This window comes from Grampus griseus (genome assembly GCF_964374135.1).
Source record: "Grampus griseus genome assembly, chromosome: 5".
Classification (NCBI taxonomy): Eukaryota; Metazoa; Chordata; class Mammalia; order Artiodactyla; family Delphinidae; genus Grampus; species Grampus griseus.
In genome coordinates this window covers 9,170,521-9,197,548 of record NC_138998.1, presented here as the reverse complement: position 1 = coordinate 9,197,548, position 27,028 = coordinate 9,170,521, and the positions used below count along the sequence as shown (strand labels likewise).

Sequence of the window (27,028 nt, the reverse complement as noted above, 5' to 3'; positions counted from 1 at the left end):
AGAAACTGCTAGAGCATTATCAAGAGACTATGGTTATGGCATCTTCATTACTCCTACAAACCATGAAAAACACACAGATCAAGCTCATGCCGAACCATTCTTCATCTGAATAGCTCTTAAAAGAGGATGAGCGCTGTTTTCCTTTTTTGAACGTTTTTTGTTTTCAACCAATTTCCCCCTCATCCACTACCCATGCTTCCAGAAGAATAAGAAGAATTTTGAAAACAACTATTGAAGGTGACTATTTTCAGGTAGAAACAATTATAACCCATGTACTTCTAGAGCAAGCATGCTAAGCATGCTGCCTGCTGTTTGTGTTTTAGGCATGACAACTTTTATGACAAAGTTAGCTAAGAGAGATCTTAAATATTAGCAGCAGCAGTCTTCGCAAGACATACTAAACATTCTGCAACAGTTATTATTGGCTGTCAAGTCACGTGTGCTAAATTAATGAAAATTAATTTAGTTGTCAAGAGATCTGATGGACAGTGAGGACCGGACTGGATTGGATTAAAGATGGCGGCAATGGGGCTTCCCTGGTGGCGCAGTGGTTGGGAGTCCGCCTCCCGATGCAGGGGACGCGGGTTCGTGCCCCGGTCCGGGAAGATCCCACATGCCGCGGAGCGGCTGGGCCCGTAAGCCATGGCTGCTGAGCCTGCGCGTCCGGAGCCTGTGCTCTGCAACGGGAGAGGCCACAACAGTGAGAGGTCCGCGTACCACAAAAAAACACAAAAAACAAAACAAAACAAAACAAAACAAGATGGCGGCAATGTGTAAATAGTGTTAAAAGAAATGCTAAGAGGGCTTTGGAGTTAACAAGACATTGAACACCAAATCTAATGAGCAACTGGCTCTGTGTAATCAAAGTCTTCTGTTACTGTCGTCTACACTACATACTATTATTAAAAACAGTACCACCTAGGAGGGATTGTTTGGAAATTGTGCCAAGAACTTTCTTTTAGCACAGCCTCTTCAGTGGGTTAAATCAGCAGCAACAGAGGCATCTTCCTGAAGATCCATGAATCCTTCGAAATACCTGTACCAGAACCCAACCTGGCTTCATTGTTGGGCCCTTGTTGTACAGTTTCTGAAATTCTGAAAGTGGGTGACTCTTGCTGCCTCTTCTACCCTCTTCCTACCAACTTGATCTCTTGCAGCCTGGCTTTCTAACTCACACTCTGTTTACTGAAAGAGCTTCTAGGGTCTCCAATGCCTTCTTAATTCCCAGGATCATGAGCTGCTCTCATTCAACTTCTAAATCCTTTCTAAAGCTTAAAAAAAAAAAAGTATCGCCTCTGTAAAAACTCTCCACAACCTTCTTTCCTTTCCTGGTAACCAAATCTTTTCACCACCCTGATTTATTTCCTTCTTACCTACAGATTTCTTTCAAGTTTGATATTAAGTATCTAATATTTGTTTATTTCACTCCTCTTGCAATAAAATGTTGTTAGATGCTTGTTTCTATTTTTGTCAAATAATGAGTTTTCAACTCATTTTTAATTATTTTATCTATATCCCCAAAGGTTGAATGCTTGGTTCATTCATTCATTCACTTATTCATTTTCTCTTTTTCCCAATAAAAGCATGTAAAGCTGCATATTTGCATCTGATTAAAGCAATAGCATCGGGACTTCCCCGATGATAGTGGTTAAGACTCCTCGCTCCCAATGCAGGGGGCCCCTGCACGATCCCACATGCATGCCGCAACTAAGAGGTCGCATGCCACAACTAAGGAGCCGGTGAGCCACAAATAAGGAGCCTGTGAGCTGCAACTAAGGAGCCCGCCTGCCGCAACTAAGACCCAGCACAACCAAGGAAATAAATAAAATGAATAAATATTAAAAAAAAATAAAGCAATTGCATCAAAGATTTTCCCCCACATTTTCAAATAGTCGTTGATCCAATTGTTATTTAGATACATTTAAAATTTTAGACAGTTGGGTTTGTCTTAAGTATATTACTCATTTTGTTTTATTAAATAAAAATAGAAATATCAGAAGAATGGAAATGGGGAAATATTCTGATTTTTCAAAAGGAGTGTGGAAACCAAACTGTAAAATAGACTGGTTTATACAAATATTTTTACTAATTACTTGGAAATGGTTGTGTTTATTACAAGTAGCCAGTCTGGTTCACCAAAAACAAGTCATTCTAAGACAACTTTATTTCTAATCTGAAGTGTTGACCTCTGTTGGATTTTATCAAGGTGCAGTGGATGTAATGGAGGATAATACACACTTAGTTTATAGCTGAACAACTGTTACCTCACATGTACTGCTGAATGTTCTAGCACCCCTCTGGTGACATGTGTCTCAGACTTGGTTCACAGACCTCCTCACCAGTCTTTTTTTTAAGGTCATAATCTTCTGTCACTGAATTCCGTAACTTGGAAGAGTTATTTAGCCTGTTGTCTGGACCTTAGTTTCCTTATCTTTAAACCATGGGGGCTGAGTTATATGATATTTTGTGTCCCTTTGAGATAGAAGATCCTATAGTTTTAAGACTTGAAGAAAGAGAACATGGGCTTATGAATTTTAGACCAAAAGCTGCAGAGGCACCCAATACATCAGATAAAATAATCAAAATTTAAAATACTCTCAATAGGGTAGCATGAGAAATAAATGAAACACATAAAATTTAATGAAGATAAATAAAAGCTTATACACTTAGGTTAAAACTTTTGACAACTGCTCATTACAGATAGAATAGGGAGGCATGGATTAACGTGAGTTCATATTAAAAAACAAAAAGTCAAGCTCCCAAAAATGAATGTTTTGGTCTGGTCTACAAGGCTAATCTGAGCCCATAATGATGTTGCAGGAGAAAAATAAGATTCTTGGGGTACATTAATTCTAGATGAGTGAACTTCTGGGTTTCCAGGCAAGTGTGTAAAATGCTTGGGAGTCTTTACACTGTCCTAACAACAAGTAAAAAGCTGAACAAACTGAAAAAAAAATCAACATTTTTTTCTTAGATCCATAAGAGAAGTGAGGTCAAAGGGCAAACTGCTGTCACCCAGATTGGAGAGAGTGACGGGTGAATACAGAGGATCATGACCTACCAGAGCAGAAACCCACAAGAACCAGTGCTGGGGTAGGGAAATTGGAACTGTGGCTGAATTGCTGGAAGCTCAGTGTGGACAAACTTGAGAGTTAAAATCTCCCAGGGGACCCAGTCAGGAGGGTGGAGGGGCAGCCCAAACTTCAGCGAGTTTTCCCTCCTGGAGCTCTACCAGGTTCTCATGGTAAATATGGGAGAAAAATTGTGCTTCTGGCAGGGGTAGAGGAAAAGGAACCATTTGAAATACACCAGAGCATCTTGTTCTTCTTAAATGGTCTGCCCTCAGGAGAAATATTTAACCAGAGTCCAACCTACAGGGATTTTTGCCGAGCCTATCTGACCTGGGGGAAGGCAAGTACCCAACCCCAGCCCCCTCTAGCCGTCCTGTTCCACCTGATGTTGGTGGGGGCTGCAGCTGAGAGGCATGTGTCAAGTTCACAGTCTGGAAGCCCAGGCTCACTAAAAGATTGAGACCTAATCATAGGACCATAGAATGCTTCCTTTCCTCCACACTTTATCACCACATTACTAAAGGCCTATTTCTGGTGTTCCTTTTACCCAGTACAACATGTCCAACTATAAAAAAAAAAAAAAAAAAAATTAAAAGATGTACTAAAAAAGCAAAAAGCATACTTTGAAGAGAGAGAGTGACCAAGCTTCAGAACCAGACTCAGATACAGCAGGGATGTTGGAATTATCAGACTGGAAATTTTAAATCACTATGATTAAAATGCTAAAGACTCTAAGGAATAAAGTATACAGCATGCAAGAACAGATAGGAAATATAAGCAGAGGGGAGGAAATTCTAAGAAAAAAAAAAAGAAATGACAGAGATCAAAAATACTGTAACATAAACAAAGTATGTCTTTGATGGGCTTATTATTGATGGACATGGCTGAGGAAAGAATCTCTGAGGTTGAGGATATTTCAATAGAAACTCCCCAAGCAAACAGAAAAGACAGAAAAAGCAGAGCAGAATATCCAAGAATTGTGGGACAACCCTAAAAGATGTAACATTCAAATAATGGGAACACCAGAAGAAGAAAGACAGAAAAGAACAGAAGAAATATTTGAAACAATGACTGAGAATTTCCCCCAAATTAATGTCAGTCAACAAACCAAAGATCCAGGAAGTTCAGAGAACACCAAGCAAGAAAAATGCCAAAAAAAAACTATGCTTAGTCATATCGTTTTTAAACTATGGAAAATCACAGGAAAAAAAAAATCCTGAAATAAGCCCGAGGAAAAAAAACAGCTTACCTATAGAGGAGCAAAAATAAGAACAACATTCTAATTATCCTCAGAAACCACGTATGCAAGAAGAGAGTGCAGTGAATGAATATGTAAAGTGTTGAGAGAAAAAACCACCAACCTAGAATTCTGTACCCTGTGAAATTATCCCTCAAAAGTAAATATGGTATCTATATATAGTAAGTATATATTAACCTCTTATAGGAAACACGTTTTCCTTTAATAGTAAATATGATACGTAGCTAGAAATACTAGCTGACTGTCTACACTGCAGGAGGTAACTAACTGTACAATCATGGCAGACTGTTTTGGTGATGCATTAATTTCTGGCAGAACTGAATTTTGTGTCTATAAAATGGAGTGGAACAGTAGGGAGGTATGAAAATTACGATGGAAGAGAAATGGCTAAAAAAGCAGGGGAGCAAGTCCTCCAGTACTGTGAGAGCTGCCACGAGGGAAAGCAGCGCTTCTTCGCATGGCTTTAAAAAATAAGTTTACAAAAGTTACAGACAGTAACAGAAGACAGTTAAAAGGTTATGACATAGGAAATCCTTTCTGGTGATTTCACAGGCTCAATTTAAAATAGTAAAAGCTCCGTTTCTGGAACTGTGTAAGTAGAGATTAGAAAATCATTTTCAGACACACAGGCTCCCTGACCCTGGCATGGGTGAGAGGCAGGGTTCAGTGAAAGCCCCTTCTGACTCTGACAGCTTGTGATCAGCTGAGCCAAATGGTTTCTACCATCACGTTCACCATCCTGCTAAGATTACAGGACCAAAAAGAGGCCTGAATGATAGTGTGGGCCCTTGAGGGATACTCACCGAACCCATCTCAAACTCAGGGGCCTACCTGTCTGCCCTGCCTCCTTATTTCCACCCTCAGTTTCTATTCTGTTCTTTTCACCTCTCCTTCCTCCTCTATGTTCATCTTCCCTCTGAGGCCTTTTTTCTCTATTCTTTTCCTTCTCCTTCCATCAAAATCTCCTTTTCTTTCTATCATGTTCTCACCTCATCCTACCTATACTTTTTTCCATCATAAAAACATATAACTTACTTTAAAATTATCTTCTTAAGTGCAAGGAGTAGCTGGAAAAAGTAAATATAAATATGAGACTCTGGCTTTTGGATAGAAAAAATATTCTCTTGGCACCTCTGTAATTTTCTAGTCTGTCATTATTGATGTACCCTGAATGGATTATGATTCATATTTACCTCTTTCAGAATGCTTATTATATACATCTATCTTTTATTTGGAAATTTAAAACATTTGCCATGGTTGCAAAATAATACTTTTCCAAATGATTCTAACATTTGAGCTAACGTTCATGATGTATTTCTACTCACAAATTCTCTAAGCTGAAGGTCTCAATTCTATAAAATGAATTGGTTTCCAACTTTCTTAATTCTTTACCTTTAAGGTTGAGTGTATCGAATTTGCTTCAGTGAAAGACATCTATATGTAATTCTAATTTGTTTGCCATATTGTGAGGTTTCTATTATCTTAGAAAATGAACTCTCTCCATATCTCAAGAAACTCAAGATTTTATAAGCCTTTATAAAAATTATGTGATAAAAGTTAGTTTGCTATTACTTATTCCTTAGGAATCTGCTTTTCAAGTGAAACATGTTTTCTTTCATCTAGGAAGACCATGGTTATTTTGCGTGTGGCATGTAAATCTTTGTGACTGTTATGTGAAGCAAAAGGAATGCTTGTTAGGGATAGAAAAGCTAGCCCTCATGAGAGGGTGGATATAAGCTAGACTGTAGGGCTCACCTAATTGGGTCCGAACACAATTTGTAATATTTGTTTAATATAACAACTAATTAGCAATTACACATTAATCGTGGTTGTATAAAATCATGAGATAAACTCCCCAAGACATATCTCTAGGAATAAATTTTGAGGTTTCTATTTCTAGAGTGGCAGTTTCCAACTAATTTATTTTCTGACCCAGTATCTGAGAGGGATACAAATCTCTCCCGTTAACCGTGGCTCATGGGAGTCTCTGGCCTAGGGAAATACATCAGAATGGAAGAGGATAAAGTTCTGAGATGCCCACCTGGTGGGGAGTTTTGCCCTCTTCACCTCTCTACCTTCACTTTGAGAATCACTATATATCTTCACAATTAAAAAAAAAATCACAAGCAGCTGTACTTAACATGTATCAAGAATCAACTGTTAAGGGTTTTAAGGAAGGAGGTATGGGAGCCAATAAAGATAAAGAAATGTGTGAGTGCACATAAAAGTCCAAGGAAACAGTCACATTAAAAAAAGTACAGCCATGGAAGGGAACGGGTTAGATGCAGAAAAAAAGAGGAATTTATTTTCTCTCAATTGAAAAAAAAATATACAAGACTTCTGCACTAAAAACTATAAAACACTACTGAGAGAATGTGAAGAAGACTAATTGAATGAAGAGATAGTCCATGTTCATGGATTAGATAATTCAATAATATTAAGGTATCAGTTCTTTCCAAATTGATCTATAGATTCAGTGTAATTCCAACCAAAATCCCAATAATTTTTATAGAAGTTGACATGTAGATTCTAAAATTGATAAGGAAATGCAAAGAACCCAGAATAGCCAAAATAATAAAAAAAAGAATAAAGTTGGAGGACTCAGGCTATTTAAAATCAAGACTTGCTATAAAGCTACATAATTCAGTTAGTGTGGTACTAGAGAAAGGATAGAAGGTCCAGAAATTGGCTTATATCTATATAGTCAATTGATTTTCAACCAAGGATCCAATTTAATTCAATGGGGAAAGGAAAGACTTTTAAACAAGTGGTACTGAACTGCTGGATACCTTTATGGAAAAAGATGGACTTTAATTTTTACCTCACTCCACACACAGACATTAACTTGACGTGGACCACAGATTTAATACAAATGTTAGAACCACAGAGCTTTTAGAAGAATACAGAATACCTTTGAGACTGTACAGTAAAGGGCTAACTCAGCGGGCCTGGACTGTCCCAATCCTGCACATTCCAACGTTGATTAGGACTGGACCTCGAGGGACAACTGGGAGATAACCTCCTCTAGCCTTTGGAATATCCAACCTGATAAAAGTGTCTTTGTAGACCTGGGGCCTTGAGCCACACCAAAGTTTATGCTAACAATCAGATTTATGGTAAAAGTCTGTTTTTGTTCAACCTGGGCCCCTGCCACACTATATCAGTCTGACCTCTGGAGGCAACTGGAGATGGAGTAGCTAATGTTAGTCACATGGTTGCTTCATGACTACATGACTGACCTCTAATAACAAACCTTGGGGTCACCAAGTCCTGGGTGAGCTTCCCTGGTTGGCAACACTTCACATGTGTTGCCCTACATGGTTCCCAGGAGATTTAAGCAGTCCACTGGGAGTGGACACCTGGAAAGTTGTACCTGGTTTCTCTTAAGACTCTGAGTGAAAAATGTTGCCTGCCATATCAGTAAATAGAGGATGCTCCAGCCATCAAGCCATCACATTGTAGCCTCCCCAATGGTGAGCCCTGAGGAAACTCAGGATGGAAACCGAATGCCCACCATCTAGCAGTCAACTGCTGCAGCCAGCCTGATGGTGTACCCTGAGGAGACCCTGGATGAGAAAGCACAGGATGCTGGCCCCAGGTAGCTGAAGTGCATATCAAAGCAATGATTTCAGTGAGCCCAGACTCTTGCATCTTCCCATACACAGAAAAGCGCTCCATTCTTCAACGTGAGATGTCTGGTTTTCTTTAATTAACAGTAAACTTTTGATGTTCCGACCACCTGGTATTTGTTGCAAAACTACTGTATATCCTGGCTCCCCCCTTGCCTCTTCAGAGCAATCCCTCAGAGTGATCTGAGAGTCCTGTCTCCCTGGCTTGAAGACCTCAGAAAGTCCGCCGAATAAAACATAACCCTCACCTTCTAGGTTGTGCATTTTTTCAGTCTACAACACCAACCTTTTTCCCTTCCTGATTTTAATCTATAATCTTTTGCCACAGTATACTATAAACATGAGTCTATCAGCTTTTCTGAGTTCTCTGAGTCCTTCTAGTGAAACTTCGAAGCCGAGCGTGGTCTTAAGGACCCTCAACAAAGGAAACTAAGGTGAGTCTTAGATAGGAGATTTCTTCAATAGGAAAATAAAATGCACTAGCCACAGAAGAAAAAAACTGGTAAAAGAAACTTCACTGAAATAATAATTTTCTGCTCATCAAAAGATATCACTAAGAAAATGAACAGGCAAGCCACACACTGGGGGAGGATAATATTTGCAGTACATTTATCTGACAAAGACTTTTATCCAGAATATATAAAGTATTCTTACAAATCAAGAATAAAAAGACAAACAACCCATTAAACACAGACAAACAACCTGGACAGTTCACAAAAGAAGATATACAAATCACCAATATTCTATGAAAAGATGACCAGGAAAATGCAAATTAAAACACAATGAGATAGCATTTTCACACCAACTAGAATAGATAAAATCAGAAAGACTGACAGTAGCGAATGTTGGCAAAGATGAAGAGCAGTTAGAACCCCCATATACTCCTGATGAGAGTGGAAAAAGGTATAATTACTTTGTAAAACAGTTTGTAGTTTCTTATAAAGTTAAACATAGATCTATCCATTAGGACAATTTAATTTCTAAGTGTTTACCCAAGGGAAAGATAAACACCAAAACCAAAAACAACAAACAAAAACATCAAAACACCCGTACAAGAATGCTCTTAGCAGTCTTGTTCATAACACCCCAAATCTGGAAATAACCCAGTATCTATCAACAAGAGAACAGATAAACAACTTGTGATACATTGTATAGTGGAATACAACTCAACAATCTAAAGGAAGAAACTACTGATACATGCAACAACACGCATGAATTGCAAAAACATTATTCTGAATGAAGAAAGCTAGACAAAAATGAGTGCATACTGTGTGGCTCTATTTATGGGAAGCTTAAGAAAAGGCAAAACTAATATAAGGTAATAGAAATCAGACAGTGGTTGCCTTGGGATGAAGGGTTGGAATTGACTGGAAATGGACACCAGGGAATTCTCGGGTGAAAGAAATGTTCACTCCAGATATATTGTTTTAGATGGTGCTTACAGGGGTATACACAGCTGTCAAAACTCATCAGACTGAACACTTAAGATCTGTGTTTTGTGTACAAATTACACTTAAATTTTTTAAAACAGGAGAAAGAGTTATTTACTCTGCCCTAAACAGGAGATAGTTTTACCAATTTACCTTAATTGGTTAGGAATTAACAACTCTCTTTGATACAAGAGAAAGAGCATTTCAGACATAGAACTGTTTATAGCATAAACTCTTATTTGAGCACAAAAATATCACAAAATTACATTTATATAGAAATCAGTGTCCTTTAAAATTCTGATTAGCCAATTAACTACTAAGGGACTATAACAATGGACTTCTTGGCTTTATGGCTTGGGAAATATCATTATTATTTCTTTACCATATTTTAGCAATAAAATACTTCTGAGTAAATACAATAAAGCCTAATTTAAAAATCTTGTGGACCATATAAAATGGAAATTGGCCAGAAGAATTTTATAATGCCTTTTAGGGATTCAAAACAGTATTTATTTATTCAGTCATTAAACTAAATACTCACTGAATACTAGAAACAGTGCCAGGTACTGTGCTAGGCCCTGGCAATAGGAAGATTCTAGGATTCAGTCCCTGACATCCATATGGTTCCTCTATAAATGAGGCTAGAAAGCATTCAATCATTTCACCAGTATTTGAATGTGTTCTCTGTGCCAGGTACTGAGGAAACAGCAATGACAGAGGCAGATGTGGTCCCTGTTCTCACAAAGCTCAAATTCTAGCATAAGATGACAACTGGCAGAAGAATTCCTGAGCTTCCTGGGATCACGCACTTTCTAGGACATTCTTGTTAGGCCAGGTCCTGAGAAGAATGCTCCTAAGCTGAGGCAGATCCTGATCCCAAGGAGAGACGGAAAATTATTGGCCATCAGGCATTCTTGGGGTAAAAATGGACTGGACGCCATCACTACTTCGTCACTGGAGCCCAGCTGAGGAATGTGGAAAACATCTTCAAAGCCCAGCGAACACTCTTATTAGAATCATCTTTCCCTGGCTTCCTGCTGGATCCCATGCAGGGATCCTGACAAGGGGCCATTTGTAGAGGCCTGCCAGAGGCCTGTACCTGCCAGAATTCTAATTCTGGAATCTTTCATTATTGGTATCAGTTAAGTTGTTTAAGCTCTGACACAAGGCAGAGGAAAGCTGGGAATATTAGCACATAGAATGCTATTGCTGATCTGGTGAGTGGGCAGATCAGGAACTGAGCTTGGTTTCTTCCATCTCTACCAAGGTCTCATTTAATCAAGCCAAATATCTAACTTTGGTGATGTGAAATTGCTTAAGCAAGTTAAAAGACCTATAGTTGTGGAGTCTGTAAAAAGGCACCACTAGGGGCTTCCCTGGTGGCGCAGTGGTTGAGAGTCCCCCTGCCGATGCAGGGGACACGGGTTCTTCGTGCCCCGGTCCGGGAAGATGCCACATGCCGCGGAGCAGCTGCGCCCGTGAGCCATGGCCGTTGAGCCTGCGCGTCCGGAGCCTGTGCTCCGCAATGGGAGAGGCCACAACAGTGAGAGGCCCACATACCGCAAAAAAAAAAAAAAAAAAGTGCCACTAGATAAAGTGACATGTGGCCTTGAGTCACTGCTGACAGCTCAGGCGTGATTATTTCATCACCTCTGCAGAGCACATAAAAACTACACATTCTGAGAAATTGTGTTGGGTCATTTTCAAAACAGAAAATCCATGAATGTTCTGGAATAAAGAAGGTATGAGATTCTACTCTTATTATAAGAGGTTGCAGTATTTAAAAACTATTAAATTCTGTTCCATGACTTCTCAATTGGGCATTTCAGTGGTCATAGATTCCTGAGTAAATTAGATGGGTCTTTCTGAAGACCAGTCACAATTTACATGTGCTTTTTTTTTTAAAAAATATGTATAGCAGCAATTTATGGTTATTTTAGGACAAAACTGGAGCAGGATTTGAGTGTTAAATTATTGTTCTGAGCTCAAAAATTGAATGAATAACAAAATGTCAATTCCCATTTTTAAAGAGAAATTTGCAAGTAAGTAAAATCAGAGCACAGTGAATATTACCCACACACGTAATGGAAAATCTACCACTAAAATACCTAGGCACTTGCGTTTAAAGACTTAATTATAGCAATCCATGGTAAAGCAGAGAAGAGAAATCAGGCTTCTTGATTTCTAGAGATATTCTTATCTCAAAATCACATGTCATCTTTGCATCCTCATCCCTCATTTGGATAAGCAACACAAATAGAAGTCCATTGCCCTAGACGTAGCAAGTATTAGCTCCCTGCTTTCCAGGTGTCTGCCTGCCTCTTGCCTGTCCTCTGCTAACTGATCCCTGCTCGGGGTTCCCCCATGAGGATATAAATTCCCTCTAGACCATCCCCACTACCTGTCTTGCTGCTCAATGACAGTCCCAATGCATTAACTCTTTAATAGCCTCTATACAGCTAAGAAAGTAGTTGCAAGGCTAATTATGGCTGAAGGGTCCAGCTTGGTAAAAGCATCTTAGGCATTAAATAGCTAAAGGGGGACTTTCCCAAGGATTTTGCAGATACAATAGTTTCTGATCATGGATAAAGTAGTGGCAGGATACACAAACCTCTGGGGAATAATGTGGTAGTTATAAGGGCTACATACAGAATTAGGAGTACTATTTGGCAAGATTACCAAGCTTGTCTCAACTTATACTCCCTGTATTGGTGACTAAGGATATCCGTGCACCTTCACTGGTGCTAGCTTGCCCATTCATTCATTCATTCATTCAAAACCACTTTACTGAGGTATAAGGGACATACAACGGCTGTACCCATTTAAAGTGTACAACTTGATAAGTTTGGAGATAAGTATACATCTGTGAAACTATCACCACAATCTATGCCATAAACCTAACTATCACCCCCAAAAGTTTCCTCCCACCCTCTTTATCACTACTATTTTTATTTATTTTATTTTTTGTGATAAGAACACTTAAGGTCTACTCGCTTAGCAAATTTTAAGTACACAATATAGTATTATTAACTATGGGCCTAGGCTGTACAGTAGATTGTGATGATTTACTCACCTCTGCCTTGTTTATTTTTAATTTGCTAATTTGAAAGGTGAAAAACAGTGCTTTATAGGTGTTTTAATTAATTATGCATTTCTTTGATTAATTATGAGTTTGAACAGCTTTTCAAATGTTTATTTGCTGTTTGCAATCCTTCTTTCATTGAGTGCCTACCATATTCTAGGCACTATTTTAGGTGCTGAGGATAAGACAGTTAACAAGACAAACATGCAGAGTTTACATTTCAATGCAAGAAACAAACTATAAAAACAAACTGAAAAGCTGAATAAAAAATGAAAAATACCATTTCAGCTATTAAAAAAAAAACCCACAAAAACAATAAAAAAGCAAATTAAAGGGACAGAGTAGAGTGGTCCATTATTTTAGACAGGGCAGTCAAAGAGAGGTTCTCTGAAGAGACGATATTTGAACACAGACTGAGCAGTAAGCGTGCCATGTGGATTCTTGGGGAAGAACCCAGACACGGGGAAAAGCAAGCTCAGAGCTCCTGAAGTGGGAACTTGTTCGAGAGCTGGAGGGATGGTAAGCAGCCCGGTGTGGCTGGAGTCCAGTGAACAAGAGAGCAGGGTGGTGGGGTTGGAGAGACAGGATCATGTAGGGCCTGCCTTGCAGACCACTGAAAAGGCTTGGGATTTGACCCCAAATGTTTTGGGAAGCCACGGAAGGGCTCTGAGCAGAAGAGTGATATGATTGGACTTGCATAGGGAGATGGGTTAGGAGACCGTGGGGGTGAGATGGGCAAGGCCCCGTGACTTGGTGCCACCACTGCAGAGAAAGGTAAGTGGCTTAGTTCAGGATATAGTTTGAATAGGAGTTGCTGATGCACTTGACGTGTGATATCAGAGAAAAAGAAGAGTTAAAGGCAATTCTAAGGCTTGATCAACTGGGTCATGACATTCATTGTGATGCAGAAACACTGTGGGAACAACAGGTGTGTGGAGGTGGAATCAAGAGTTTAGTTTGGAACATGTGAGTCTGGAGTTCAAGGGAAGAGGTCAGACTGAAGATATAAGTGAAGGACCCTTTAGTCATAAATGGAACGTAAAGCCATGAACCTGGGCTGAGAACCTCTGGGCAGAGAGGAGTATGTCAGATGTGATGGCCCCTGAAACAGATCTTGTGTTTCTTACTGAACTGTGTAAGTTTCTATACATTAATGATATTATAGTTTGTCAGTCATTTATACTACAAATATTTTCCCAATTTTCTGTTTCCTTTTTGATTCAGTTTATTTTATTTTTGACATCTACTTAAAAACAGTTGTGTAGTAAAATCCACCAGTCCTTCCCTTTGTGATTTCTTCCATTACTTTTAAGGCTAAAAAGTCTAGTAACTAGAGGTCAGACAGACATTTGTGTTTTATTTCTATGTTTGCTTGTTTGAATGAACTTTGATTAACTCAGAGTTTATTCTGGTGTGTGTTAAGTTTATAAGTTGATACCTTTTCAAAAGATTTGTCAAGTTTCCCAGTACCATCTCTGAACTCTTTCTCTCCTCATTTGCTGGTCTGTGATGTCTTCACACACTACACTTTATTTGGTTCAGTTTCAATTTCAAGCTTTGAAATTGCAACAGTGATGATGAGAAATCTGCCTTGCATCCTTACAGTGTTACTTTGTATAAGAATCTCAATCCTTGTAAGTGCTTACAAGGAAATACATAAAACAGAACCAACATTTTTGAGAAGAAAAATGCTGGGACAGAAAGCTAAATGGAAGAAAGATAAAACATGAAGGGGAAAAAGGAAAGGGTACAGTCTATTTCCTTTTTGAAAAAAAAAAAAGTACATGTTGAAAAATGTAAAAATAGAATCATGTATACATACAACAAATACTGAGTAACCTCCCCACACCAGCCAGGATTATCCAGGTGCCCTCAAGTAGTGAGTAAGACAAGGGACCTGCCTGCAGGGGGCTTGACTTTAGCGGAGAGGTTGGGGAGATAGATGATACATACGTCTATGACTTCTGTGAGTAAAGAATGCTATGAAAATAAGATGGGGGCAGTGGGGTAGAGAGTGACCAAGGGAGGTGAAGACAAAAGGGAGGTCAAGAGAGGCTTGTGTGAACATATGGATCGCTAACAGGCACATGAAAAGCTGCTCAGCATCACTAATCCCTAGAGAAATGCAAATCACAATTACAATGAGGTATCACCTCACACCAGTCAGAATGGCCATCATCAAAAAGTCTACAAACAACAAATGCTGGAGAGGGTGTGGATGAAAGGGAACCCTCTTGCAGTGTTGGTGGGAATGTGAATTGGTGCAGCCACTATGGAGAACAGTATGGAGATTCCTCAAAAAACTAAAAATAGAGCTACCATATAATTCTGCAATCCCACTCCTGGGCATATATCCAGACAAAACTATGATTCGAAAAGATACATGCACCCCTGTGTTCATCGCAGCACGATTTACAATATCCAAGACATGGACATGGAAACAACCTAAATGTCCATCGACAGATGAATGGAAAAAGAAGATGTAAGTCAGAAATAGAAAGATAAATACCATATGATATCACTTATATATGGAATCTAAAATATGACACAAATGAACCTACCTACAAAACAGAAACAGACTGACAGACATAGAGAACAGACTTGTGGTTGCCAAGGGGGGGTGGGGAGGGGAGGGATGGAGTGGGAGTTTGGGATTAGCAGATGCAAACTATTATACAGAGAATGGATAAACAACAAGGTCTTACCGTATGGCACAGGGAACTATATTCAATATCCTGTGATAAACCATAATGGAAGAGAAATGTAGATACATGTATAACTGAATCACTTTGCTGTACAGCAGAAATTAACACAACATTGTAAATCAACTATATGTCAATAAAAAAAAAAAAAACTGTGAGAGAGAGATAGGCTTGCCTTGTGTGAGATATTTGTGCTGAGCCATAAATCCTGAAGCTGAAAAGGAAGAGGGGAGGTGGGAGGAGAACAGGGAAGCACTATGGCCCCAGGCAAGCTCAAGCAAGAAGAAAGAGAAGGGGAGGCTGGAGGAGATGAGGTCACTAGGGGAGGGGCAAGGGAAGAAGACTGGATTATGGGAGGTATTAGGAAGCCTTTGGAGGTTCAAGTGGGAGTGTGATCTAATCTGCTGGAAACTGAGAGTTTACAGGCCGTCCTGTGAAAACTAACCTGGGGGAGGTGGTGGGCAGGGGGTGCAGGGTGGAGATTAGGGGACAGAAGAAGGAGCTCCAGCTGGAAAGATCTTGTATGAAGAAAGTACCTAAAATATACTTTTTAAAAAACATATCAAAACTAAATACTTGACAGGGAGGAAATACAAGTGATTAGACTGTAAGATTCCTGAGGGCTAGGATTTTTGTCTGGTTTGTTCACTATCTCCAATGCCTAGAATACTGAGAGTCTGGCACTCAAGAAGAATTTGTTAAATTAAATGAACAAAGTGACTATAGGGAAAAACCTTTTATTTGTGAACCAAGAATCAGATGAAATGAACAAACAGAAAAGAGTCTCACAGAAGCCTCGTCGGCTACAGAACTGGTCTCATAATTACATAGCCCTTCAAAACATGAGACAGACTTCAATCAAGGATGGGTAATTTAAAAATAACGTGACACTAAGGGTTCAAAATGCAAGTTTAAATTTAGCTGCTTTCTTATAAAATCCTCTCACCCCTCAGACATGAGTTTCGATGTGTCAGGAATTATGTCTTTTTTTAAAACTCTCCCAGTAAGAGCAGAACACATCATGTATGTGTACTCCAGCCATGTATATTTAGGTTGTTGGAATTCTACTGAAGAAAAGCTAGCACAGAGGCAAAATGCTTAAGGAAGAAAATTCGGACAACTTGCAGCATTTATCATGACTAACATTTTAGTCTACCAGAGTAAATTTTGAAATTATGTTCTAATTTGAGATGGTTCTGGTTTGATGAGTTAACTCTTGAGACATCTGAGTATAGTATTATGAAAGAGCAAAACTGTTCATCAACCCTTTATGCCAGTGTTAATTTCTTTTAAAAGTAGGATTTTAATGTTTTTTTATTCCTACAGTGACCCTTAAAATTTCTATGTGTGTAATCACAAATGCACACACAAGATGCATTTATAAGCTTATTGTGTAGTTCTAAAGACAGTTGGGAAACCCAGTTTTAATTTTGTTACTGAAATAATTTAAACATATATTATAGAACTGCTTCTTTTCAATCAACAGCTAGGGTCTAGAAAGAGACTGCGCAAGCAGGCACAATTTATTCAGGTTTCTTAGTGTTAGAAGAACAAAGTTGCCAAACTTCAATCTGTAACAAGTACTCTTAAATTTATTTAATTTTTCACCTTACCACTGACATCAACATACATCCTTTGCTCATGCCTTAGAAAAAAACTCAGATAACTTATTTTACAAAGATTCATTACACGCATTAACCATTGGTATACTCAAATCTGGGAAATTATTTTCAGCAAATGTGTGACATTTCCTGACGATCTCCAAGAATATTTTAGTGACTTTCATCAGAGAAAGAGGACTTACCGGCTTTTATTCATGAGGTCTGCTCCTCGGGCTTTGTAATAATCTAAATTTGGATGGAACTGATAAGTCACTGGTCTTGGATTTCTCTGTAGAAAAAAAAAAGCAGTAAATTAAGATGTATAAAGCTATTTAAATTATACATTAACACATAAAAGAATGAAACAATTGTTTTTATATTCTTTCAGAAAAAAATACGTATAATAATGAAGTTTAATAATTAATGTGCTTGGGTTTTTTTGTTTTTTTAATTTTGCTGCGCCTCATGGCTTGTGGGATCTTAATTCCCTGACCAGGAATTGAACCTGGGCCACAGCAGTCAAAGTGCCGAGACCTAACCACTGGACTGCCAGGGAGCTCCCCGTTTTTTTGTTTGTTTGTTTTTATTGTTGAAGTTTTGCCTTAACTGATCTTAGTCTGATTAAACACTGAAATTGTTTTAATACATTTTCTTTTTACCTGTTTCATAGTTCACACAGATTTATTCCTTTCATTAGATTTCTTTTTGATAATTTTGATCATTTTCAATATGCCTTTCCAAAATACAATCAGACAAAATTACAACAAAACTGAAATATTATATGAGATTAACCCCAGCATAATCTATGCCTAAGGCCTAGGAGACACAAAGTGTCAAGAAAGCTGCATTTGAAGAAGAGCAAAACTCAAGTTAGTTTTTGATAACCAAAGTGCTATGTATGCCCACTAGATGGCACACCGAGTCTTTCTTCTCCTAAAATGAATGAGTTATTTCAGAATTCAGCAATTCTTTTGCAGTTTGCACTTTCTATGTCATCTATTCTCATATACAAGTTTAATAAGTGCCCAGGTAGTAGAAATACAAAAGCAAACTGACCAATGCACATTTTCATAAAAGCAGCAACACATTGTACTTTCTGGCATGTAGTATTATTTATAAACTTGCAGAAATGTCCTTGAATCATTAGGTTGGGTGTGTCTATTTACATAGGTTGCTATTATTTAATATGTCTATTATTTAAAAGTATCAAGTCCCTCAGGCAAATACAAATTAATCAAATACACTTTCAGTTTATAAAAATGTAACACGTTAATAGCATAACTTAAATGAATACCATCATCTCTGAAAGGTTAAATTATATATATTTTTCCTTAAATAGTTTCTAAAAACTTACAAATAAATGTGTTCCAATGTTTACCTGAACATATAACTCAAGTTAATAATTAGGACTTTGAACCAGAGCATGCCCTGTCCTTTGAGAGATCTAACTAGACATAAAAAGGCTGCATTTTATCTTAATAGAAAATTACCAATATGCTTTGATATCAGTCCTTGGAGACATAATCCCAAGGCACGAATATACTTGCATGTAGGCGGGGGTACATAATTGCTAAGGTTAAATAGTTTGAAATTCATCAAGCTAACAAGCTGCATCTTAAGGCCATGATGGACCTTTTCATTTTCTGCTGAAAAGAGAATATTTACAGAGCTCAACCCTTTCATATCTCTTCCAAGTCAGCCGTAATCATCTGACAAAAATGACAATCCCTTGATTTAGCTCCAGCTACTACTCCACTGGTTTGGTATTCAACACAGTTCTACAATAATCAAATCTGAATTGCCTTGATGAAGATAACTGATGCTTCCATGACTACCATACTATTAAGTCTAACAGTGCAACTTCTAGCTCTCTAGGAATTACATAGGTTTCCTCTTGGTAGCTGATGACAACCTGGACCCAAGCATAACGGGAAAATGAAATAGAGGTCAAAGCCACTGGCAGACTGACAGTGCATTCATGATTTATTTTAAAAATTAACTCGCGTAGGACTATCACTCATAACCAATTTTGTTCTTTATTCTCAGTACCTGGAAACATTTTGTTTTCGTTACTATAAAAGGCTTTTCTTCTCTGACTTTCAACAAATTAATAAAGGATTATGTTCCCCTTTGCTAGAAAACAATGAAAGCAGGGAATGCATGGAGAAATTTTTTGAAACATCTTTATAAAGAAATGACAAGCAATTCAAGACACGAAGTGCTGATCTATCTAAGCACTTAAAGCCATTATTAGGAATAATGATCTAACTTGAACATATGAATGAGGCTCAAGTATTGCTTTCACTGAGGCCTATTTAAATTCCTAGGAGACTTACTAGTATCAAAAGGAGAGGCAGTTTAAAGTGCCACTGTACTGGGATGGAAAAGAAAGAATCAAAAGATGATGTTGAAAAATAGTATTTGAAATGTAAGAAAATAAAATCAGAAGTTATAGTTTAAAGTCATTCAATAGGGTTTTCTATCTGAGAAGGTGATATTGTTACTAAAACAGAAGTATGTGTACACATGGATGGTCTAGACCAGCACTGTCCAACAGAAATATAATGTGGGTCACAAATGCAGGCTTCATATGTAATTTAAAATGTTATAGCAACCACGTTAAAAAAAAAAGAGTGAAAGTAAGTGTAATAATATTTTGTTTCATTTGGTATATCCAAAATGTTGTCATTTTAACATGTAATCAATATAAAAAATAGAGACATTTTACATGCTTTCTTTCGTACAAAGTGTTTGAAATCTTGTGTATACTTTACACTGAGAGCACATCTCAGTTTGGACCAGCCACACTTCAGGTGCTCAATGGCCACCTGTGGCTATAGCTACTGAATGTCTGATACCTCTGTAAACCAACATGTGGCTATAGAAATCAACAGGTATAGACACTTATTTAAAAAGGGCACATGCCTTTTTTTTATACATTAAGATTCAGTACTGACAGTTCTTTAATTCACCTATAATTCTTCTCTTTTAATTTAGTTTAGTCTCTTCTGAATAAGGTTTTAAAAAGTCAAGAAATTTTGGACCAATATCTTCTCACACAACTATGTACCAAAATGACAGCAATGGTTTCCTTAGCGGGATGAGATTAAATGAGCAGAATTCTAACCTCATGCGATTGAAACATTTTAAAAGTAACATTTGCCTTTCTTATTTCAAAGGATTTTTTTCCAAATAAAATTTAACAGAAATATAACAGTTTTGACTTCTATTTTTTTATAGATCTGGAATTTCCTCTAAAATGTAAGAGCCACTAGAATTCTACACATATAAAACTCTGTATGTAAGAAATACCAGACCCAATGACAGTTTTAAGTTCTCATTGTGTAGGACATGTGATGTGGACAACTTTATTTTTTTTTATTTTTTTAACATCTTTATTGGAGTATAATTGCTTTACAATGGTGTGTTAGTTTCTGCTTTACAACAAAATGAATCAGTTATATATATACATATGTTCCCATATCTCATCCCTCTTGCGTCTCCCTCCCTCCCATCCTCCCTATCCCACCCCTCCAGGCGATCACAAAGCACTGAGCTGATCTCGCTGTGGTGGACAACTTTAAAAGTATGTCTTTGCAAAAGATTGGAACAATTAGTAATTATTTTAAACCCACTTTCACACAGTCAGGATTCCAAATATTATAAGCTTTTCCAAGCCAATGTACATTAAAAAAAAAAAAAAGCAAAAACGAAAACAACAAAAAACCCCACTTCTGTTTATTTGGGGGAATTTTTCTTCAGAAGAAAAAATGGTAATTATACCCTAACTTATATTGGTCTGTGTACAGAGGAATACCAATTATGTTTCATGACCTGAGAAGTCTACATAACTATACATGAAAATGCAGAAATCACAAATTCAATCCACCCTGGGTTTACCATGCCTTTCCTAGACCAACCTGGATGGACTTGAAATAAATCTTCCACAAGATTGCAGCTAATTAACTTCCCAAGTACCACTCCATCCTTCTCTGTTAACAAGCTGTTGGAGCTCTTCTTAAGGCTTTCTCTTCAGCATGTTACTTTATGGTAATAGAAGAAGAATGCTGAAACTCCCACCTGTGGCACAGATAGGCTGAAATCTGGGGAGGCAGCTTAGAGCCTTGTGGACAAAATGACTTACAGAAGCAGGATAGATAACAGTAGAAACAAGTATCCTAGAGGGAACTATACGGAAAAAAAACAAAACAAACCAAACTCGTGTGGTACTTCTGAATTTTCAAAATGCTTTGGTTAATTTGGTATGATCAAATCAATTTACAAGTAGTGCTTAAATGACAGCAATCAATGTTAGGGACAAAACTGATTGAAACCTAACCTCTCCGTTATAGTTAACATTCTTCACTTCTGAGTTCTATATTATACGATAGTAAGCTGTACCTTAATGTAATTTCAGGTAAAACACTCTGTCCCTTACTGAGTGTGGCTTTTGATGGTGGACAACTCCCCTCCTCTCTACTCTGTAATAGAAGTCCCTCCCTACCACCTTACCCGCACAGTAATATTTCAGGACTTTAAGTTCAAACTCACTTTGCTATGGTAGTGTGCAAAGATATTTAAATGCTAACCCACACTAAGTACAACTAACCACAAGAAGTGAAATTAACCACAAGATGAAATGTGACAATTTTCCTTGTTCTGAGACTGGTGAAATCAAACTCATCCAACAAAGGTCATCACAAATAGTACTTTCTAGACTGATCCCCTAACTCCCTTCCCTCACCTGAGGATGATAATCTCCTTTTGCATTGTTAATGGAAACTCCAGAAGGAAAAGAGTCTGAGGTACTCATCCTGCTTGGAACAACACATCGCCTGCCTTTCAAAGGGCTGGCTATTTGTAAACACACGTAGAACTGAACGGAGCAAAAGATAAGCAATTCCAGTGATCCCTGTTCTAATCTATGAATGTACCAGCGGGAGGTAAAGAAGAGTAAAAGTGTTACATTAGAAACAAAGGGACTAAGGTAGACCTAACATCTGCTTTAGAGGCACTGGCTGCCAGGCAGGGGAGGCCAGGGATCCGGAGTCCGGGAGGTTCAAGTCCAGAGCCCGCCCCTCCCATGCCTAGCTGGGAAGGAGTCAATTTACACTCCGGCTCAGGTTTTCTCATCTGCAACATAATGGAAAGGATTAAACGGGACAATGAACATTAAGTGCGGCACAGTGCTGGGCACTTCGTAAAAACTCAATAAAATGGAAGCTACAATTACCTTCTGATACCACTGAGCACTGATAAACAGAACTTTGACAGCAGATCTGACAGCTTGATGACTTGAAATCCATGATAACAAACAGGTAGAGAAAGCAGTGTTTCGTCCTTCTGATAACCATATATAAACTTAGGGCAGATTTTACCAAACATTCCACTTTTTAAAAAGTAAAAACACATATTTAGGAAAATATATCATGCACACTGGACCTCATATGTGGGGAGAAAAGCTGTCTTATTTCTCAGAACAGGAGTACGTACATACATACAATTTTTAAAAAATTGTAAAACCACATACTATTAATGCACAGTTGTTTGCCAGCTAATGAGGTTACAGTAATTAAAGTGATTTCCTACAATAAGTCCAAATTATTATTTTTATAGTTTATTGGTTACAATTTTTACATTAAACTGATAAAGTTCCTGTAGCACTTGTTTACTAAAAAAGGTTAATTTATATTTACAATATAAATACAATGTCTGTTCGGCATGAAGAAAATACTTGACAAATGAAGCATTACTTAGTGTGCTTTCCCCTAATGCCTTGCTACCAACTCTTAATTTTTAGCATGGCAGATTAGGGGAAGAATAAGGCTCAGAAGGAGAAACAGCACTGTAAAAAATACGTCGAATGTTTCCCTTTGATGAAAAATGAGACTCTTATTTTAGTGAATATGTTATTGCCTCAATGCTGGGGGAAAAGCAACTGCCATTAGAAAAACGAATTGCTCAGCTGTTTATAAGCAAAAAGCTCTGGGGGAATTTCTCAGGACCCCAAAGGCAAAGCATTACAGGGTTATGCAAACATATGTTGCAGGTGTTTTAGGGGAGACAGGTGGGCAAAACTCAGCCCTGGAAGAGGAATTAGTTTAATACGCTGTAGCTGAAACGACGTAACCTAAATGCATCCAAGTGCAGGGCTGCCACGGCACCAGTGAACCAGAGCTGCAGAGCAAAAGCTCTCCCTAAAATAATTATCTTGTTAGTGCCAAGCAAACAGCATTTTTTCCTTCTTGTAGTTTTACAGAAAACAAACACTGTCAATTACTTTTTCTTTTTTTTTTCCCCCCCAACTAAAGGTATTTTAAACTTGGAACAAAGAACAGCCTGAAACAGTGATAATTATCCAAAAAAGATAAGGATGAAGTATTGTTGCCTTCATTTAAACAAATATTCCTAAGAAGACAGTTTGTTGTAATATCCCCTCTTTGGTTCACTAGGCAACATTATATTTATCATAATTCTCCTAAAGCCTAAGATATTTCTATATTAAAATGCTAATTTTGTCTTTTCTTTTGCCTGTAATTAAAGCTGGAGAGATTTGTGATCTGATATTCACTGATTGCTAGAGGGTCCACAAAGGTCTCAACATTTCTGTTTCTTATTGCTACATACTGCCCTCTTCATTAAAATTAGATAGAGTAACACAGTGGATCAAAAAGGCAGCCACTATAATCCTAAATGCTCACAAAATTCCCTTAAAATATATATATATATAAATAAGTGGCATTATCTAGATATTGCTGTCAAACCTAGATTTGTATTTTATTTCCTTCATCATTTATCTAGGAGTTGATTTTCTTTTTATATTATGTGCTATTGAGACAGTACTGATTTTACCGTTATGTATTTATGTGTAATAGTAATACTGAGCCATCCCTTCCTTATATAAACCACTTTCCCTTTTTTTTGTTTTAAGAACCCATGCCATGAATTAAATGCCAAATGCTTTGCATAAAATAAGTTCACAAAACATCAGATTTGGAAAAACAAAATCTAGTTTGGTTTTTTTTTTACAACATTACAAAATCTAAAACGTGGATACCACATAGACCTTCATCAAAAAAAAAAAAAAAAGAAAACAGATCTTTTTAACAAGGTTGTAAATGAGAATTTCACTTCAGTACCAGATTAAAATGACCTCTGGTTTATATACTAATAGTTCCTATGTCTTTTGATAGGAAATATATATTACAGATATTAGGTATTAAGACAAGCGCATTTGACAGAAAAATTTCGGTAATTTCAATCTATGAATCTACAGATTAAAACAAAAAGGGAAAAAAAAGAGAGAGAAATTAAGAGACCTTAAAAAAAAAGGAAGCAAAAATTGTTAATTGTTAAAGACACAGACAAAACCTCTGAACCCATGCCAGCCTCATTTTACATACTGAATAAGCCCAATTCCCTAAAGTGACATCCACATCTATACCCTGGCAAGCCAAGATCTCAGATGGCAGAGAAGCATTTTAAACCACCTGTGCGTTATGCTCGGCTGTAGCTTCATACAATAAGTAGACACCAAAAGAGAAATAATTTTTTTTCCTTTTTCTATTGTATTTACATTTTGAATTTAGCATGCAGGAAGATGCCAGATTAACATGCCCCCATATCTATCTATCTATCTATCTATCTATCTATCTATCTATATACATATATATATATAAATAGGGAAAGCAGTTCATGTTTACACATTTTCTTTGTTACTAATCCTGGGCCTCAAAATATTCCTTTTAGGTAGTTGGTGAGCTCTGTTCAGCAGCACTGAACTCTTCACCTTTTCCCTTCCTTGAATATGAGCAGAGTGGGGGAGGAGCAGCCTTACTTCAATGGTTTAGAGACAACTGGAAACCCATTTATCTTTTCCTTAGACTGAAGGTTCCCAACCGTCAATGATACAAAGCAAAAAAGGAAAGAGAGAATCTCAAAAAAAAAAAGAATCTTAAATATTCCATTTTGGGAAAGAGACTTAAGAAACTAAAATCTCAGATATAAAAATTACCATCGTAAATTTTTATTTTTAGAAATGTTAAAATAATTTTAAACAAATTATCATCAAAATAGAAGCTATTTACAAAATGGTTTTAGGAGTTTTGAATCCTCAAGAATAAGTCTATGTGACCCCATAGGTCTGAGAACCCTGTTTTGAGAAATTTTACCCCATCTTCTTCCCTTTCGTGACCTGCTATTGTAATTGCCAAGGCAACAAAAGCTGAGCTCCTGCACTGAGGTCTGGTAAAAGAAAGCCTTGCACAGTCACACTTCTCATGCAATATTGGGAGTAACTTCAATGATAAAACATCTTGCAATTAAAAATTCTATTATGTAAATACACTTTTACTAAGGTCATTCACTTACACTCTATCTTTTCTGATACTTTTTAGGATAACCATGAAGTATTTACACTGAACTTTAAAATGTCCAAGAGAGAAATTAGACAGCAAACATAGGGCTTCCCTGGTGGCGCAGTGGTGAAGAATCTCCCTGCCAATGCAGGGGACACGGGTTCAATCCCTGGTCCAGGAAGATCCCACATGCTGTGGAACAACTAAGTCCATGCGCCACAACTACTGAGCCTGCGCTCTAGAGCCCGCGAGCCACAACTACTGAAGCCCGCGCACCTAGAGCCCGTGCTCCGCAACAAGAGAAGCCACCGCAATGAGAAGCCCGCGCACCGCAACGAAGAGTAGCCCCCGCTCGCCGCAACTAGAGAAAGCCCGCATGCAGCAGCGAAGACCCAACGCAGCCAAAAATAAATAAATAAAATAAATTTATTAAAAAACCAAAAAAAAAAACTGCTAAGCCTCTATGTCTGGTATTAACATTTCAGACCACTTCTTAGAACCCTAAACCCAGGACATGACACATCTGGGGCTGGGCAAGTTCCACCGTCCCGCCTCCCCAATGACTCCCGTGGTGCGATCCCACTGCTGCATGACCAGGACCCTCACTGTGGTTCAGACCTGTCTTAATTTTTCTGTTGACTGTATCAAGTCTCTAATCTCGTGTCCCTCTGATCTGTATATATAATGCCACCAGAATCACCTAAAAATATAGGCCTGATTTTTTTTTTTACCTCCTTTCAGAACTAAGTTCTGAATCAAGTCTCAATTGCCAACCAAATAAAGTTCCAATTTCTTAGTGTGACATTCAAGGACCTCCATGATCCGGGCCCTAAAACACTTCTCATATCACCCACCATGTACCCCATGTTTCACTCACCACAGTCTATGGGCATTCCCCACATCTCCAGACTTTAGGTAAACGGTTCTCTCAGGTTAGAGTTGTCTATACACTGTTCTCTGCTTTCTGGAATCCTTCTCATTCTTAGTCAAATACGCCTCCTGTGTGAAGCCTTTTGTGAATTTCCACATCACTCCACCGCCTCCATTCTAACAGCGTGCTAATTTTAAGTTGATTTTGCATTTACTCCACCTTGCCTTGCATGATGGTTACTTGTATACATGTCTGTCTTGCACGTAGAGTGTAAGTTCCCTGAGGGCTGAGTCACGTCCAGATCTCCCTTCGTATCCTCTCTGTCTCTTGCAAAGTGTCTGGTACATGGTATGATCTATGAACTACATAAAACGAAGAGCTCGCCAGAGTCTGGCCTTTAAAGAAAGAGCTGCAGAGAACTAGGGTGAAGATCCATCTGACCTGCTCGTCCGCATGACTAATGGAAGGCTCAGAGAGTAGCCCACACAAGTCCTGTCCTCAGTGTGAGGCCAAAGGTGCTGCCATTACACCCAGTTTAGAAAGAAGCTCCAAAAAGTCTAGCTGGCAGTGAGTGTGATCTCATGCTGCTCCCAAAGTTTCTCTGGATGAACAGAAGCCTAACTCACTGAGTCCAACGTCATGATCACAATTCAGGTCACAAAAATGGAAAGAAGTCCAGTCAGCAGACAGCAGAGTGGACACGAGTTGGCCATGACTACCTGACCACACCCCTGTTTGGTGGGTTATTTCACAAAGGAGCAGCTGGCTGAGTGGCTGTGGATGGCATCCTGCTTTATAAAGAAGAACACGGGCAATATAATTAACTTTTCCTAATTGAGTTGAATTCCTTGCAGGCAGTAGGTTGTCTGACTATTTCGTTTTGTTTTTCTGGTGTGATATTGTCTTTTGTTTGTCTGGGTCTTCATAGGAGTTTTACTAGGAAATTGAGAATCTGGATGTCATTTTAAAACCAAGAGGTGCTATCTAAGCTGGATGGCAAGGGAGGTTGTGACGCTGCCAGTAGGAG

General features: G+C 38.1%; 1 protein-coding gene across 2 annotated transcripts in view; it reads right to left on the bottom strand.

Moving 5' to 3' along the window:
- The window catches only part of TBC1D5 (TBC1 domain family member 5), a 538,167-nt gene that overhangs the window by 74,822 nt on the left and 436,317 nt on the right, over positions 1 to 27,028 (bottom strand). The window contains exons 16-17 of one of the 2 annotated variants that reach the window (XM_082654224.1): positions 16,977 to 17,062; positions 15,176 to 15,205 (exon numbers count right to left, since the gene is read on the bottom strand). In XM_082654224.1, the coding sequence (XP_082510350.1) occupies positions 15,176 to 15,205; positions 16,977 to 17,062 (116 nt within the window). The remainder of the gene's footprint in view (positions 1 to 15,175; positions 15,206 to 16,976; positions 17,063 to 27,028) is intronic. The other variant, XM_082654225.1, reaches the window with a different exon arrangement.